Consider the following 13,789-nt stretch of genomic DNA (forward strand, 5'->3'; position numbering starts at 1 on the left):
GAATCAGGTCTGATTCAGTAACTTTAAATTGTCTTGGGGATATCTATATCGTGGGTTAAGGATAAGTTGGGAAAAGAAGTCGAAAAAGAGAAATGACTTGGGGAAAAAGAGAAAAGAAATTGGTAACAGTTTTGTATATCTGTTCTGGATCTATTGATTTGTTTGTTTGTAATTCATTATAAATCGCTATCGCTCGTACTTCTATTCGCCTATCTATGTGTGTCTTGACTTCCATCTATTTTGGCTTCGCTTGCAGTTGTAATGAATTTCTCGGGTGAGAATTGAGAATTGAGAATTGGATGAGGAATGTATCTGATATCTGATATGTTTGAATATATCTATATCCATAAATAACGTGACGCGTTACTTTGGCTGTACATGACGCGCAGGAAACATTCGAACGTTTTCTCACAAACTATTCGAGAATACAAAATACCCCATTATATATACACTGACACCTCGATACCGGAACCACATTCATAACCACGACCACGGCGATATTGACCTGAGATACTCGTCACCTACCGAAAAATAAGATCGAAATGCTACATCGACGTCCAGGTGCAGCTGCCCCTCCTCCCTCTTCGTCCTCATCCACCCCTTCATCATCAAGACAAACCAATTCTAATCCAACTACGAACAAGGCATATACGCCCTTACGTCGTCAATCTGCCAATCTATACCCTACAAGCAATAGTGCCAATAGGAATGTACCGAGATATAGTATACCGCAGGCATCACCTTTGAATCTCGGTGGGATCAACACGTACAGCTCGGGCGGAGGGTTGAACTCTCCTGGATTGGATGTGGGTTATACTCAGAGTTATGGCGGGGGGGATTGGACGGATGGACAGTATATTGGAATTAGGATTAGAGGGATGATTGATCATTTGAGGATGGGGTTGAGGGATGCAGTGAGGTTGGAAAGGAGTTGGGAATTGGTTTGGAGGTGGGTAATTTGATATGAACCCTTTCGTCTGTCATCTGTCATTGTTCCATCAGATGAATGGTGAGCTGATGTCATGGTATATATAGTGATAGGGAATTGAGGACGTTGGTGCTGAAATCTACGTAAGTCAATTTCTACTGTGTTGCAGATATCATGCAGATAATATCTTCATCAACGACTGACTGTCTGACTGATATATATGTTGGGTGTGTCTGGATAGCCTAATCAACATCCTCTCCTTAATATCATTATCACTCGGATCACTATTCTTCTCGCCCTTCTTGGTCCATCCCTTATCGGAGTTAATGGAGAGTAAGACGAAGAAAATGGGTATGTGGTATAATCTCCTGTTGAGCTGGCCGGTATTCGTCGTATGTTTCTGGATCAATGTGAGTGGACCTATACCCACATCATCTTTGTACACTTGTTCAAGGTCGTTGGGAAGGTTCAGCATTGTCTAATTTGTATCTGAGATGCTTACTGATCTTTGTTCGATGTGCAGGCTTCATGGGGTCCTTCCATATCTAAACGAGCTCAAGCAATATTACATCCTTCGTAAGTAATTTCGATCCCTTTCCTACTTCCATACACAGGACTTTTGATATCGTTTAGAACCATGCTAAAATCCTTGACCATCCCATTCAGACACCGATTTCAACCCTCTCCTGTGTCGACCCCAACCACCTCGGCTCCTCCTTCATCGACGCAGACTTCGACTATCGCACCGTTTGCAAAGGTGTTCCAAGCGATCACACGTATATTGTTAATCAGCGATTTCACCTTGATATCGAGGTTGATCGGGTTGATACCCTTCTTTGGGAGATGGATGAGCTTTACGTATATGTGTGTGATTGATGCGTATTACTGTTTTGAGTGAGTCGAGTCTCTGTCAAAACTATTGGGCTTTCTTGCACCACCTTGGAAAGAATGTAGTGGATGCTGATTAATGATGTTGGGGTTGATTCGAAGATGGAATTTCACCTCCAAGCATTGGCCGCTGGATCACAGAATTAGCTACATGCAGGATAGAACAGCATATATGATTGGATTTGGTGAGTGATTTAAGTCGATCAGCTTCAATAATTCCAACACCGATCCGTACGAGCAGTGGCTGATGTTGTATCCCTACATAGGATTGCCAGCTACATTCTTGACTTCCTTCGGTCCTCCTCTAGTGACTATGGCGATATTCGCTCTAATCTATCCATTCGTAAGTGTCATCTCAGTCATCTCAACACTCCATACATCACAAATATCTGATAATAGCTAATATGTCTTTCTTTTGGGTCATCCAGTTTGTCCTCCAAGCTATTCAAGCCAAACCTCCTTCCCCCTCTTCCTCATCTTCTTCATCGGTATTACTCCCCTCTACACCCTCTCCTCATGCCTCATTGCCTCCTTCCCCGATATCAGGCGAAATGTCGCTCAATGATCCATTCTTCGCGAATCATGGTGTTCTCAAATCCACTTCATCATTGAGAAGTGGGAAAAGAAGAGGTGCAGGATTCGAATTGAAATTACCCATATTCTGGCTGGCAAGTTATGCGCTGGAAGGTGTGAGATGGCTCGAAATCGCGGTGGGGCGAGATAGGAGCGGAGAGAGGATGATCAACGGGAATGGTAATGGGTATGGGTATGGATTGGGGTTGAAGGGAGTACAGAGTCTGAATGGGATGGGGTTGACGGAGAGGAAGGGGAAGAGGTTGCAATAATAGATTTGTCTCAGAGGAATACAGTATGTATCGTATATCGATCTATGGGCCTCGATCTGGTCTGGTCTGGCTGCTTATTCTTATGGTGCAATGATCACTCCTATTGGCAGTTGATGAATGAACCACATGGAATGACGCACGGATCGCTTGGATGATCCGAGTGAGATCCGTGCGTAGGTGAGGTGATGGTGTCGATCCGTCTATCAATTATCATTCCTCATTCCTCATTCTTTCCTTCTTCTTATCTTCGACGTTCTCTTCTTCCTTCTTCCATCCGGATCCGCCCAAGAAGACCTCTCTTTCTTCAAAGACCACTTCATCACTTGACTTGATAAGCCAAGATGAGCTCGGATCAAGTGAGTCTCCATCCTTCCTTGTCTCTCTGCCTCGGCGTGTATATTGACTGATTTAAGCGAGCTAGGTCATACAACTGCCGACACCGGTACCCAAATCAATACCCCTCTTAGCATCTAATGAATCTCATCCTCATGAGTTAGTCTCAGATCAGACTTCCTCTTCTCCTTATTCCCCTCTGGGTGATCATGGAGAAGGATCAATCTCCCAATTTCACGGGCATCTCCCAAACGAGATTATATCGATTATCATCTCTTTCGCCGATCGATCCACCCTCGGTAATCTTATGAGTGTATGCAAAAACACCTATCGCTTGGCCGCTCCTACATTATACTCTCATATCACCAGCACAGAATGCAATGCGGATAAAGTCTTTCTCGGTTTACCGAGGTCAATAAGATATCGAAAAATCAAAGTATCATCTATGAATAGTCTCACGTTGTCAAAGGAGGAAATGGATCGACCAATCAAGCTACTTTGGCCTGACGTTCCAATGGAATCTGAAGATGAAGAGGAAATCGCTCAACCTGACACGACTTCGATCCCATATGCTTATCCTACTCTTCTTTCAGAAGAACGCAAACTCGCCTTGTTCAAATTTACTCGAATTGTCACTCTCACAACGCAAATGCCGACTCAGCTGTGCCATGATATTCGTGGATGGTTTAGACGCGAACGCATCAAGCACAATAGTCATCTTTTCCCCAAGATTGAAACTCTTCTCATCACTGGCAAATGCCTCAAAGACTGTGCAAATTGGCACGATCGACATCTTGTGCGTGCAGATGATATAGTGGATGATCAATTCTTCGGCGTTTTTCCACTGTCATGTTGTATCAAGAATCTATGTATCACCTCGCCCACATATGATGAAGCTGACTTCGACGACTATATCTTACGACGAAGCAAATCGGACGCTTACTTGCTTGCCAGTCCCGCTTTCAAATCAATGTGCTCGGAGAGGTTCAAGGAGTTAGTCAGCAGTGTGACACCTGACCTGATCGTCAATATCACTAGATGGCTCACCCCACTCATAAAACCTCCAAAGGTCACACTCCACAACATCATCAGTCATACGCTTCCGCTTTGTGAAGTTTATCACACTTTATTCTTAGCGCCCTACTCGCGAACCGATCAACCAAAAACGCTTCACGAGAGATGTCCCAGAGTGAACAAGACGACCAGAACGTCTCTGATGCAAAATCTGAATGATACTATCTGTTCTTTTGAAAAGTATGATTTTAACAGGATAGTCATAGGTGTTCCGGACGCTGAGATGGAAGACATAGACTGGGACAAGATCTTCGAAAAGGCCAATGGAATGTATGAAGAAGACATGTTCAATGTTCAGATGATGAGTCAATTGTCACCTTGTCCTTGCTGTCTCACCGAGGAAGGAATCCAATGAGATCGATCACCCTGGTGAGTGATGCTCATCTCTTCATCTGCTTTATTTGCCACATTTCCTTCTGACTAAACCCATTGTCCTCACAGATCCACCTGGTACCGGATGCTATCATTCGTATCTTCACCAGTCTTCTTTACTATCCGATCTCAATTCGACCAATTTTCAACACCATTCGTGTGAATAGCCGCATCCTACTACAACAGATAGCTTTCTGTGTCTACCTTCATCGAGTGTATTTCATACCAACTATTATATCAACCTTACCGGATAACGGTAAATTTATTTAGATAGCTACTATTTCCGTAACCACCCTCGAAGTGATTCATGCCATTACTGAATGTCAAAGCCTGCATTGCAGCAATGACAGTAGAGCCTTGAGCGATATCTGAGCGATTCACAGCAGATGCTTCAGTCGTACCTACCGGAAATGTTCAAGTGCATTTCGCATACCATGAGTTCGCAAAAGAATCGATCGAGCTTCGATGGTACTGAATGTCACGGACGTGGCATGCGTTATAATCTTCCTGTTAGAAATATACAAACAGTAACAAGTAACACCTCGAAATGATGCTCCTTTCAATGACGTTTCGGAAGAAAGGAACTTTGATATCGAACTTTGGTCCGAAGTCGACATAGAGGCTTTCGCAAGATCCCCAGTGCTGTTTGAGTTACTGCTACAAGTTATATATATTCGAACTTCACTGATTGATCGTTTCTGGTTATCTTTCACAACTTCGTCATAGCCTACTATAAGTACACTCCCCACAATCTCCATCGAGCAGCCGTATTTCAAATCACAATGTGGCTGGGATTCTTACTTCTCAGCTCTGTCTTCATGGCAGCTTGTTTCACTGTTGCCACTTCTATTGTCAATCACGATCAACTAGTCTTACATGATACTTACCAGTCCTTTACCGGATACGTACCTACTAGCCATCAAGGGGTCAAAGTGTCTACAGAGAAGGTTCTTTTCGTACGTCCAATCCAGTCTATTTCCTACAGAATATCAATGTAGTAACTCACCATGTTATATGTACTACTGCAGTATGACCTAGATGATATACAATACTTCACCCCATATCACCAGTCATCATGCACACTCAGAACTGCTACTACCCTACCCATAGGAGAGACATTCACTCCAATCGTTGTTATACCAGTCTCAAAACCTGACGAAGGTATATTCACTCCTCAACACCTGCGACCACTGATCGAATCATACCTTCAACAAGATGACGTACTTACCCAATCATTCTTCAATACCGTCCTTCTTCATCCCGAAGATAGATCTACCAAGTTCGATATCGACATCTCTGCTCTTGTCTATCTGATGAGAGAGATGGATGCGAAGATATTGATATTGGACGAAAGTTTGAAGATCAACTTACCTAGTCCAGGAACGGTTTTACCTTCTTTATCTGTTCATACTGTCCCCTCTGGATGTCTTTCAGATAAAACCGCTGGACCGTACCTTGCTAGATCACAATTATTCGGGAACGAAATTGATCTTTTCCCGGTGTATAGACTTTATGCCGAGTATTATAGGACATTCGTCAGTGGTGTATATCCCCTGAACGACGGATTGGGAACGTACAGAGTTTTGGGAAAGGTAGATGAATTTGGGAATCAGATGATACCTGTACCTTCTAGGTTATATACCATTGACTCTGAGAAACCTCTGGCAGGCGAAAGAGTTGGGGTAAAAGGTATGTAATATCATTCATTTCCATACTCTTTGTGTTATTTTATTATTTTGGCTGATTGATGATTGGATGAATGAAATAAAAAAAAAGATATATACTATATCAAAGGTCTCCCTACCACTGCTGGATCCAGGACCTATACAGCCTGGAGAGGAACTGCGAATACTACAGCATCATCCATGGTGAAGCTCCAAAATGAAGGTGCAGAAATCGTAGGAAAGGCTAAAACAGTGGCGTAAGTAAATTTGTTCGTAATCTGGGGACCTTTATGCTGATTCATATTGTTTGTGTAGATACGCTAGTAGTGGAATGGTAGTGAGTTTGGGTTTGGTACGGTAGTAGATTCTCAATACGAAATGATCTCCCTTTACTGGTTGTGTAAGTACCGCGCTATAATGTGTATACTGATTAAACATAACAGATCGAAAAGACATATGATCAGCTATAGTAAGTGGTTGTACGTATCCACAGTGACATGTCTGATTGGCACACTACAGCCCATTCTCACCTCGAGGCGATCTATATCAATCATGCGGATCATCTTCCTCTGGTCCAGCTTGCGCTATGGCAGCTTACCATTGGCTCGATTTCACCGTTGGATCAGATACCGCTGGTATGTCCACCGTACCTCACAACTACCATACGGACCACCGCATCTGACTGATTGATTGTTTGATTGATTGAATACCACCTTCGACATACTGTAGGCTCTGTAAGAGGTCCGGCAGCTGTGGCAGGACTTTACGGTAATAAGCCTACACAAGGTATTATCAATCTTGATGGACTCGTGCAGGTACTCAAATGGACGGATACTCCTGGTATTTTCACGAGATCTCCTGCCAAATTTAAGAAGATATTGGATGCTTGGTAAGATTGATCAACAACTCACATCAAGACTATCACCCATCTGAAGAACTCCTGACTTTATGTGTTTTGTAGGTACTCTGACTCACAAGCTAATCGAAGACATAATCATCTTCCCAAGACTCTATTAGTCCCCTCCGACGACTTCCCTGATATGCCCGAAAACATCCGGTCGATCGTTGTGAAGACATTACGAGTCATCGAGAACACCTTAGGGATGAAAGTGGAGATGATCAATCAGACTGCCACTCATCCGCATAAGCACCCGGATGACGGAGGGTTTATGACGGTTGAGATGTTTAAAAAAACGATATTTGCGTGAGTTAACATGTCTACTAAACTTTCAAGTAAGCCTGAGACTAAAAGCAGATATTGTGAGTGATGTTAGATGGCAATCGAGATATCTCGGACAGACGATCCTCAAGTGGTACGGATCCCAAAATGAAGGGAGATTCCCACCGGTTGGTACGACATTCCATGACCGATGGAAAGCTATGGAAGATGATCGTGGACAGACGAAGATTTTGACAAAATGAAGGAAAGACAGGAACTTACGGCAGAATGGTTCAATGGGATGATTGGAAGAGATGAAGAAACTTGTTCGAAAACTATATCAGTGCGAGAAAGCTTAATCCCTCCCTTTTTACTCCCTTCTCTCCCCTTTAACCTCCCTCGCTCGCCCCCCCCCTCTCCCTCTTCTCACGGACACCTCGATAGAAAGGACTTTCAAGTTGACATAGTTGGAATCATTTTAGCTATGTTGATCCATTCCCTCTTGATAAGCTGCCTGTATACAGGGAGGAAAAACTGAATAATATCAGTGAGAGCTTTATTCCAAAGCGAAAGAAGTGAGCGCCACCTTCCCATTGAGCCTTTTCAATGTGGTGTCACTGATATCGCTTTATCCTCAAACAACTCGCATTGGTACAGTCGGTTATTCGCATATGCACCAGCTTCAATCTCTGGTGCACCAGAGTATGTCGTACCAATCGGTCACGTACCTTTCAAATCTCTTGTATCGGGTGTAGAGGAAATGCACCCTCTCTCCATGAGTTTTATTGCCTATCCCGGATGCGAGTGAGTACTGAAAAGTAGGAAATCCATATTCCGAGACTGACCTTGATCGCGAATAGCTCCATGTTACTTGGTTTCGTTAATAAGCTTGGCCAGTTGAGCGTACGATCTGATGTGCATCTGCCTTGGGTAGCTGACAGAGTTTGGAAACTCTAGGCTGGGGTACTCAAGGATACGAAGACGGGGAGAATCGCGTTCTGAGCGAATAATAGGTACACCACCAGATATGATGCTACGAGTCAACGAAGTGTTCCTTATTCTTAAAGGACATGCAGTCTGTTTTTGATCAATGTCTACATTTTTACAAAGATTTGGAAGCAAAGGGATATGTCGTACATAGCATGCATAAACATATCTCACCGGGGCTTATGCTCGCCGTCGTTACCAAGTGCAATTCAATTCCTTTTCTCGTAGACTGCATGCAGACCATTAGCTCACAAGCGACGGAAGGTACTATACTGCAGTATGACTTAGGCACACTTTACCCGTACCATCAACCATGATATACACTAAAAACTACCACCACCGCACCCATAAGGGAAACATTTACTACAATCGTGGTCATACCAATCACAAAGCCCCATGAAGGTATAGTCACTTCAAGATCTCCAGCCACTGATGGAATCATAACTTTCAACAAGCTGACATTCTTGCTCCATCCCTCTCCAATACCGTCCTTCTACGTCCTTAACATAGATCTATTAAGTTCAACATCGACGTTTCAGCCCTATCCGATCCGATCTGATGAGGAGAAATGGATGGATAGATATTGATATTGGATCAAGGTCTTCAAATCAATTTACCTAGTCCAGGAACCGGTTAACCATCTATATCAATTCACATTATCTCATCTGAATCTCTTCCTGATAGAACAGCTGGACCGTACCTTGCTCGATTCGGATCATTTGGGAACAAACTTGATCCATTGCAAGTGGATAGACAGTACACTAATGATTACACGACGTTTGTCAGTGGTGAATAATTCCTGAATGATAGAATAGTAACCTACAGGAATTCGGGGAAAGTATAGGAATCTGGGGATCAGATGATAATTGTACCTTGTAGGCTATATACCATTGTTTCTAAGAAATCTCTAACAGGTGAAAGGATAGGTGCGAAAGGTATGTTATTTCTCCAGTTTCAGCCTCACCTTGTGTTTTCATGTTTGTGTTGGCGGATTGATGATTGGGTGACTAAAGATATATACGACATGAAAGGTCTTCGTAACACTGCTGGGTCCAGGACTTATACAATCCCAAGCGAGGGCCGACTTGTATACAGTTGACGATATATGCACAGGTTGAATGAAATGTTGCGAAAATGCTAAACAGGCTGATGCGGGGATGTATGGATCGAGTCTTGAGCCTCGCTGATCAGCGACGTCATCACTTGGCTCGTGACCGTGAAGAACCTGACCCCAGTTTTTCTCAGATACGCCCTAGCCAAGAGAAACTTGGCCCATCCTTCGCCTTGAGCCGCATTGTCTTCATCATCTTCGTCCGCTGCCATATCGATTTCAGGTTCTTGGTCAGGTAGATCATCTTCGAAGAATCCATTGTCCAATCTTTCGATATGAACGGTAGTCGCTTGGTAGTCGGAGAGGGTCGCGTGTGTCGACAACCCGTCGAGCATGAGTGATTGCACCTTCGACGTAAAATCAGACCTGATTTGCGCATGAGCGAAAAGGGTAGATGAGGAAGACTCGGCGATAGGCGAATTGGCGTTTGAAGGAGAGACCGCATTGACTGAATCTGCGATGCCCACTAATATCAGCAAGCCAACAAGGCCATAGTATGATATACATGATTCTGTTTGAAGGGAGAACAACATGATCGACAAGCTTACCTTCGTACTCCCCTGGCATCTCCACAGCCTTCGAAATTCCGTCGCCTAGTCCAGAACCGACAGATTCATCGTCGATTTCGCTGTCCGTACTGCGATTTTCGCTCCTCAACTCCTCGTTGGCGAGTCCCTCAGATGGTACAGCACCACCAGCCGATCCTCTGGCACCTCGACCGCCCGATCCTCTAGTCCCTCGACCACCTGATCTTCTAGCACCTCGACCACCCGGGCTTCTGGCACCTCGACCTCCCGATCCTCTAGCACCTTGACCACCCGATCCCCCATCACCGCCACCAGATTCTCCTTTATTCGTCTCAGACTTAGGAGTTTTGTGGAACCCTCGGGCGAGAGCAGCCAATTTGGTGATGACTTCAGGCTTGGTGATATCGTCCAAACAGACGTGTAAGAATTCGGTGAATCCACTACGGTCAGGCCGTTTGATGGGAATTAGGCGAGAATGCAGTGATTGAGTAACGAGAATATCCAACGACAGCGAGAGGACTTGCCAAAGATCGTTTATACCGGCCCTATCGACTTTGTGCAAGTCTCCTATTGTGCTAGGTAATAACTTGATCTCTGGTAAAGCGAACAATTGATCCACATCATATTGTTGACCAGCGATATCTCCATTCGCCACTTCGATCAAGACTGAGGATTTGTCAATGAGAATTGCTCGAAGGAAGTTTCTACCCCTGACATATAACCCGAGCCAAGTCCCTGAGACCTCGTAAGATGCCACGAGGTAGGAAAGCATCTGAGCGAGGCCAATGATACTCGGTTGACCATGAGGTTTCACCTCGCAGACGAGAGATGTGGTAGCGTAGAGCGTCTCGTTAGGTTTCAGATGCAATTTTCGGAGTAATGAGGTGGTAGAAGAATTGGATACAGCAGTCTGGTCTATAGGGAGTGCCTGTCGAACAGCAGAAGACTAAGTTGCAATCATGATCAGCAAGGTGATCCATGAGTAAGGTCACACAACACCCGATTGGGCCACACCATGACCCAGTACCATAAACGTATTTTGTCATCATCTCCATGGCTCGTATAAGTCCATCGAATTCAGGAGTAGAGCACCACATCTGGCGATGCCACTTAACCTTCCATATCCAGATTACCCCACCTGAACCGAAACATTACAGACGATGCTGAGGGACGTATAACCGATATCCTGGCTGTTCACTCACATGAGATCCGTCAAACACAGTATGAGCAACCATTGCTCCATCTGGTCGTCTGAGCCCAGCGGCTCCAGATAGAGTTGAACCTTCGCCTTTGAGGGCTTGCATCCAGTTCCTTATGACATGGTGATAATTGCTATTGGCATAGCTTCTATCGCCGTTCACATCTTGATCGTATACTCTAAGGTTTTTGATATCAAATATTTTACCTCTGAAGGAAAGAAGGTCGTATCTGGTACCTGTAGGTTTGAATAGTAATCTCACTGTCGCTGAGAACCCCTGCTGCACAACTTCTTCCTCTGCATCTAGGTCACCCTCCTGCTCAAGGGGCAGTAACCATAGGTCGATTACTTCTCTGTCCGTCGGAGGCGCTTTGCGCCGATCCTGGATGATGGTCGCAAAAGACATGGTGTTTCAATAGTATGTTCCAGGATGCTTACCAGCAGCATCAAGACTGAGAGACGAACAGAGAGAGGATTGACAAGCTGAATTATTGTTTCCATACGTGTACGTGCAAGTGGTCGCTGGCTGTAGACAAAGATCACGTGACTCTGGATCTTTCTGGAATCTCATCGTCATTACTCGTTGGGAACAAGGTCCATCCCATATCTCATATTTCATCCTGTTATATCTTGCACCTGCCTTCTAGATCCTGCATATAATCACTATACCAGGTCAGCATACAAGTCTATTAGAAACCCAAAATGGGAGAACCAAAACCTTTGACCGCTTATCAGCAAACTTACCACTGGAGGGTATGTCCCTTCGCTTTCTGTCTTTCAACTTTCGACTAGCTCCCCTATAGACGTTATTGACATGCTTGGTTGGTGTATATAGAACAAGAATTGCGCTCCCTTCGCACATGACTGGGTGAAGAAGTCCTTGCCAGGTTTGAAAGTCGAGCATGGACCTGCTTCGGCTGAGATTGTAGAGGTTACAAGCGTTTCGGGTGATTGTGATTTGGGTCAACGTAAAGGAAAGTGAGTGGAATTTATAATGCAAGAGCCCGAAACGGTGAAGTGTAATTCTCACCCGGCGTACGATCGGTATATGTATCTGCTTCTGGCTAATGCACGCTGCTTCTTAGACTACTTACGATTTACGACCTGGAGGTAGAAGCCAAATGGACGGGTAAAGCTGGAGATGGCAGTGATGTCGAAGGTACCTTGAAGATACCGGAGGTCAGCCATGAAGCTATCGATGGTTTGTCAGACTACGTTGTAAGTATTGATGTGCTCTCCATCTTATCAAAATTGCCGCTACACTATCCTCAAAACCCAGCTATTTCGCCCCATTACCCAATCTTGTTCGGATTCACATCACCTTTCTAACCTACCCATCCCCCCTCTCCTAATCCACCTGCGCATTAAATTTACGCCTCATCATTGGGCAACTTGGAATGCGCCTTATCTTTCGTTTTTTCTGTGCTGATCATTTATTCATCACAGTTTGAATGGCGTATCACCTCCGCCTCGTCCGGACCTTCATCAGAACTCCTATCCCATATCAAATCCTCTTTCCCTCCTGTCCTCACTTCCAAACTCAACACTTTCCGAGCCGAACTCTTAGCAGCCTACGGTAACCCATCCGCAGATGATTCTCCCGCACCATCAGGCACTTCAACCCCTCAACCAGGCTCATCCTCATATTCCCCTGCACCACCTGCGAAACCAGTAGAAGCGGAAAAGAAAGTGGAGGAGACGAAGAAGGATGTAGGAAAGACGGTGACGGTAGAGCAAAAAGCGGATTTGCAAGCGTCGGCGGAAGATCTATGGGGTCTGTTGACGGATGAGAACAAGGTGCCTATGTGGAGTCGATCAGCTGCTAAGGTAAGTGTCTTTAGCTGTTGCTATCAGTCCTCAATGATTATGGTGTAAGCCCATCAAACTGACGGATTATTGTGTAGATCAACCTCACGCCCGATGCTCCGTACGAACTTTTCGGTGGTAATGTCAGAGGAAAGATCATCTCGGTAGAAGCTCCCAAGAAATTAGTGCAGACTTGGCAAGTCCGAAGTCCAAGCTGGCCCTCAGGTAAGCTCTTTAAAAAAACGGACATAAGTCAGAATCCCAGCTGACAAGTCGACATGATTGAGCAGATCATTACGGTAAAATGACCTTGACACTGGATCAGGGATCGTCCTCTACTGCCGGTGAGCTATCAAATGTGTGAATGCCTACCCTGCAGTAATCGCTTATGACGCCTTCTAATAGCCACTTTCACTCTCGACAGTGTACCTGTCGGTAATGAAGCAGAAGTCGAAAAGGCTTTGGATGCATTCTACATCCGAGGGTTAGTGTCCACTTCATCTCTTTTCTCGATTATTTTCACTTATACATTTGAAACTTATACATTTGAAACTGATAATGTACTACTACAGTCTCAAACAAATGGGGTTAGTACTATCCTTTTCTTCTCGCTCTTACTCCACTCCTTTATCTCGTATATCTTCTACCGCCAGATCCAAACCTAAGAAGTTGCGGAAGAAGACCAGTTCCAGCTCGAATTCCTTCAAATGGTCTTCTTCCACTTTGATCGGAAGTGGTGTCGTAGTCGCCTTGTCGGCAGTATTGGTGGGAATAGTGTATACTTCCCTTCCATCTTCTTCTTCTCGTGTATAGTATAATGCCAGTCGACAGTCAAGCCCATGGACAATATGACTGATGCACCTCTTTTTCATTCTTTCGGGTTATACAGTCTAGGAA

At 44.6% G+C, this 13,789-nt stretch overlaps 5 protein-coding genes across 5 annotated transcripts; 4 read left to right on the forward strand and 1 right to left on the reverse strand.

Annotated features, from left to right (window-relative positions):
- Window positions 1–542: 542 nt before the first annotated feature.
- I203_104245 (uncharacterized protein) lies at window positions 543–2,661 on the forward strand (the record flags this gene model as incomplete). Its single annotated transcript, XM_019144164.1, has 8 exons — window positions 543–949; window positions 1,036–1,071; window positions 1,170–1,338; window positions 1,452–1,504; window positions 1,595–1,822; window positions 1,919–2,001; window positions 2,083–2,159; window positions 2,245–2,661. The coding sequence occupies 8 exons, from the start codon at window positions 543–545 to the stop codon at window positions 2,659–2,661; spliced, it is 1,470 nt and encodes a 489-aa protein (XP_019007213.1).
- Window positions 2,662–3,469: 808 nt separating this feature from the next.
- Window positions 3,470–4,423, forward strand: I203_104246 (uncharacterized protein; the record flags this gene model as incomplete). Its single annotated transcript, XM_019144163.2, has 1 exon — window positions 3,470–4,423. The coding sequence occupies one exon, from the start codon at window positions 3,470–3,472 to the stop codon at window positions 4,421–4,423; it is 954 nt and encodes a 317-aa protein (XP_019007212.2).
- Window positions 4,424–5,447: 1,024 nt separating this feature from the next.
- On the forward strand, window positions 5,448–8,265 carry I203_104247 (uncharacterized protein; the record flags this gene model as incomplete). Its single annotated transcript, XM_065517495.1, has 11 exons — window positions 5,448–6,129; window positions 6,217–6,361; window positions 6,624–6,739; window positions 6,834–6,993; window positions 7,066–7,308; window positions 7,379–7,455; window positions 7,506–7,608; window positions 7,746–7,838; window positions 7,921–8,067; window positions 8,124–8,166; window positions 8,221–8,265. 11 exons carry the CDS (start codon window positions 5,448–5,450, stop codon window positions 8,263–8,265), a joined length of 1,854 nt encoding a protein of 617 aa, XP_065374313.1.
- Window positions 8,266–9,387: 1,122 nt separating this feature from the next.
- Window positions 9,388–11,492, reverse strand: I203_104248 (uncharacterized protein; the record flags this gene model as incomplete). The annotated part of the gene is made up of 3 exons (XM_019144161.1): window positions 9,388–9,815; window positions 9,910–10,834; window positions 11,091–11,492. 3 exons carry the CDS (start codon window positions 11,490–11,492, stop codon window positions 9,388–9,390), a joined length of 1,755 nt encoding a protein of 584 aa, XP_019007210.1.
- Window positions 11,493–11,788: 296 nt separating this feature from the next.
- I203_104249 (uncharacterized protein) lies at window positions 11,789–13,705 on the forward strand (the record flags this gene model as incomplete). Its single annotated transcript, XM_019144160.1, has 8 exons — window positions 11,789–11,839; window positions 11,922–12,064; window positions 12,172–12,304; window positions 12,533–12,913; window positions 12,991–13,117; window positions 13,183–13,236; window positions 13,298–13,376; window positions 13,465–13,705. 8 exons carry the CDS (start codon window positions 11,789–11,791, stop codon window positions 13,703–13,705), a joined length of 1,209 nt encoding a protein of 402 aa, XP_019007209.1.
- Between the last annotated feature and the right edge of the window lie 84 nt (window positions 13,706–13,789).

Source organism: Kwoniella mangroviensis, assembly GCF_000507465.2.
Source record: "Kwoniella mangroviensis CBS 8507 chromosome 1 map unlocalized Ctg01, whole genome shotgun sequence".
NCBI lineage: Eukaryota > Fungi > Basidiomycota > Tremellomycetes > Tremellales > Cryptococcaceae > Kwoniella > Kwoniella mangrovensis.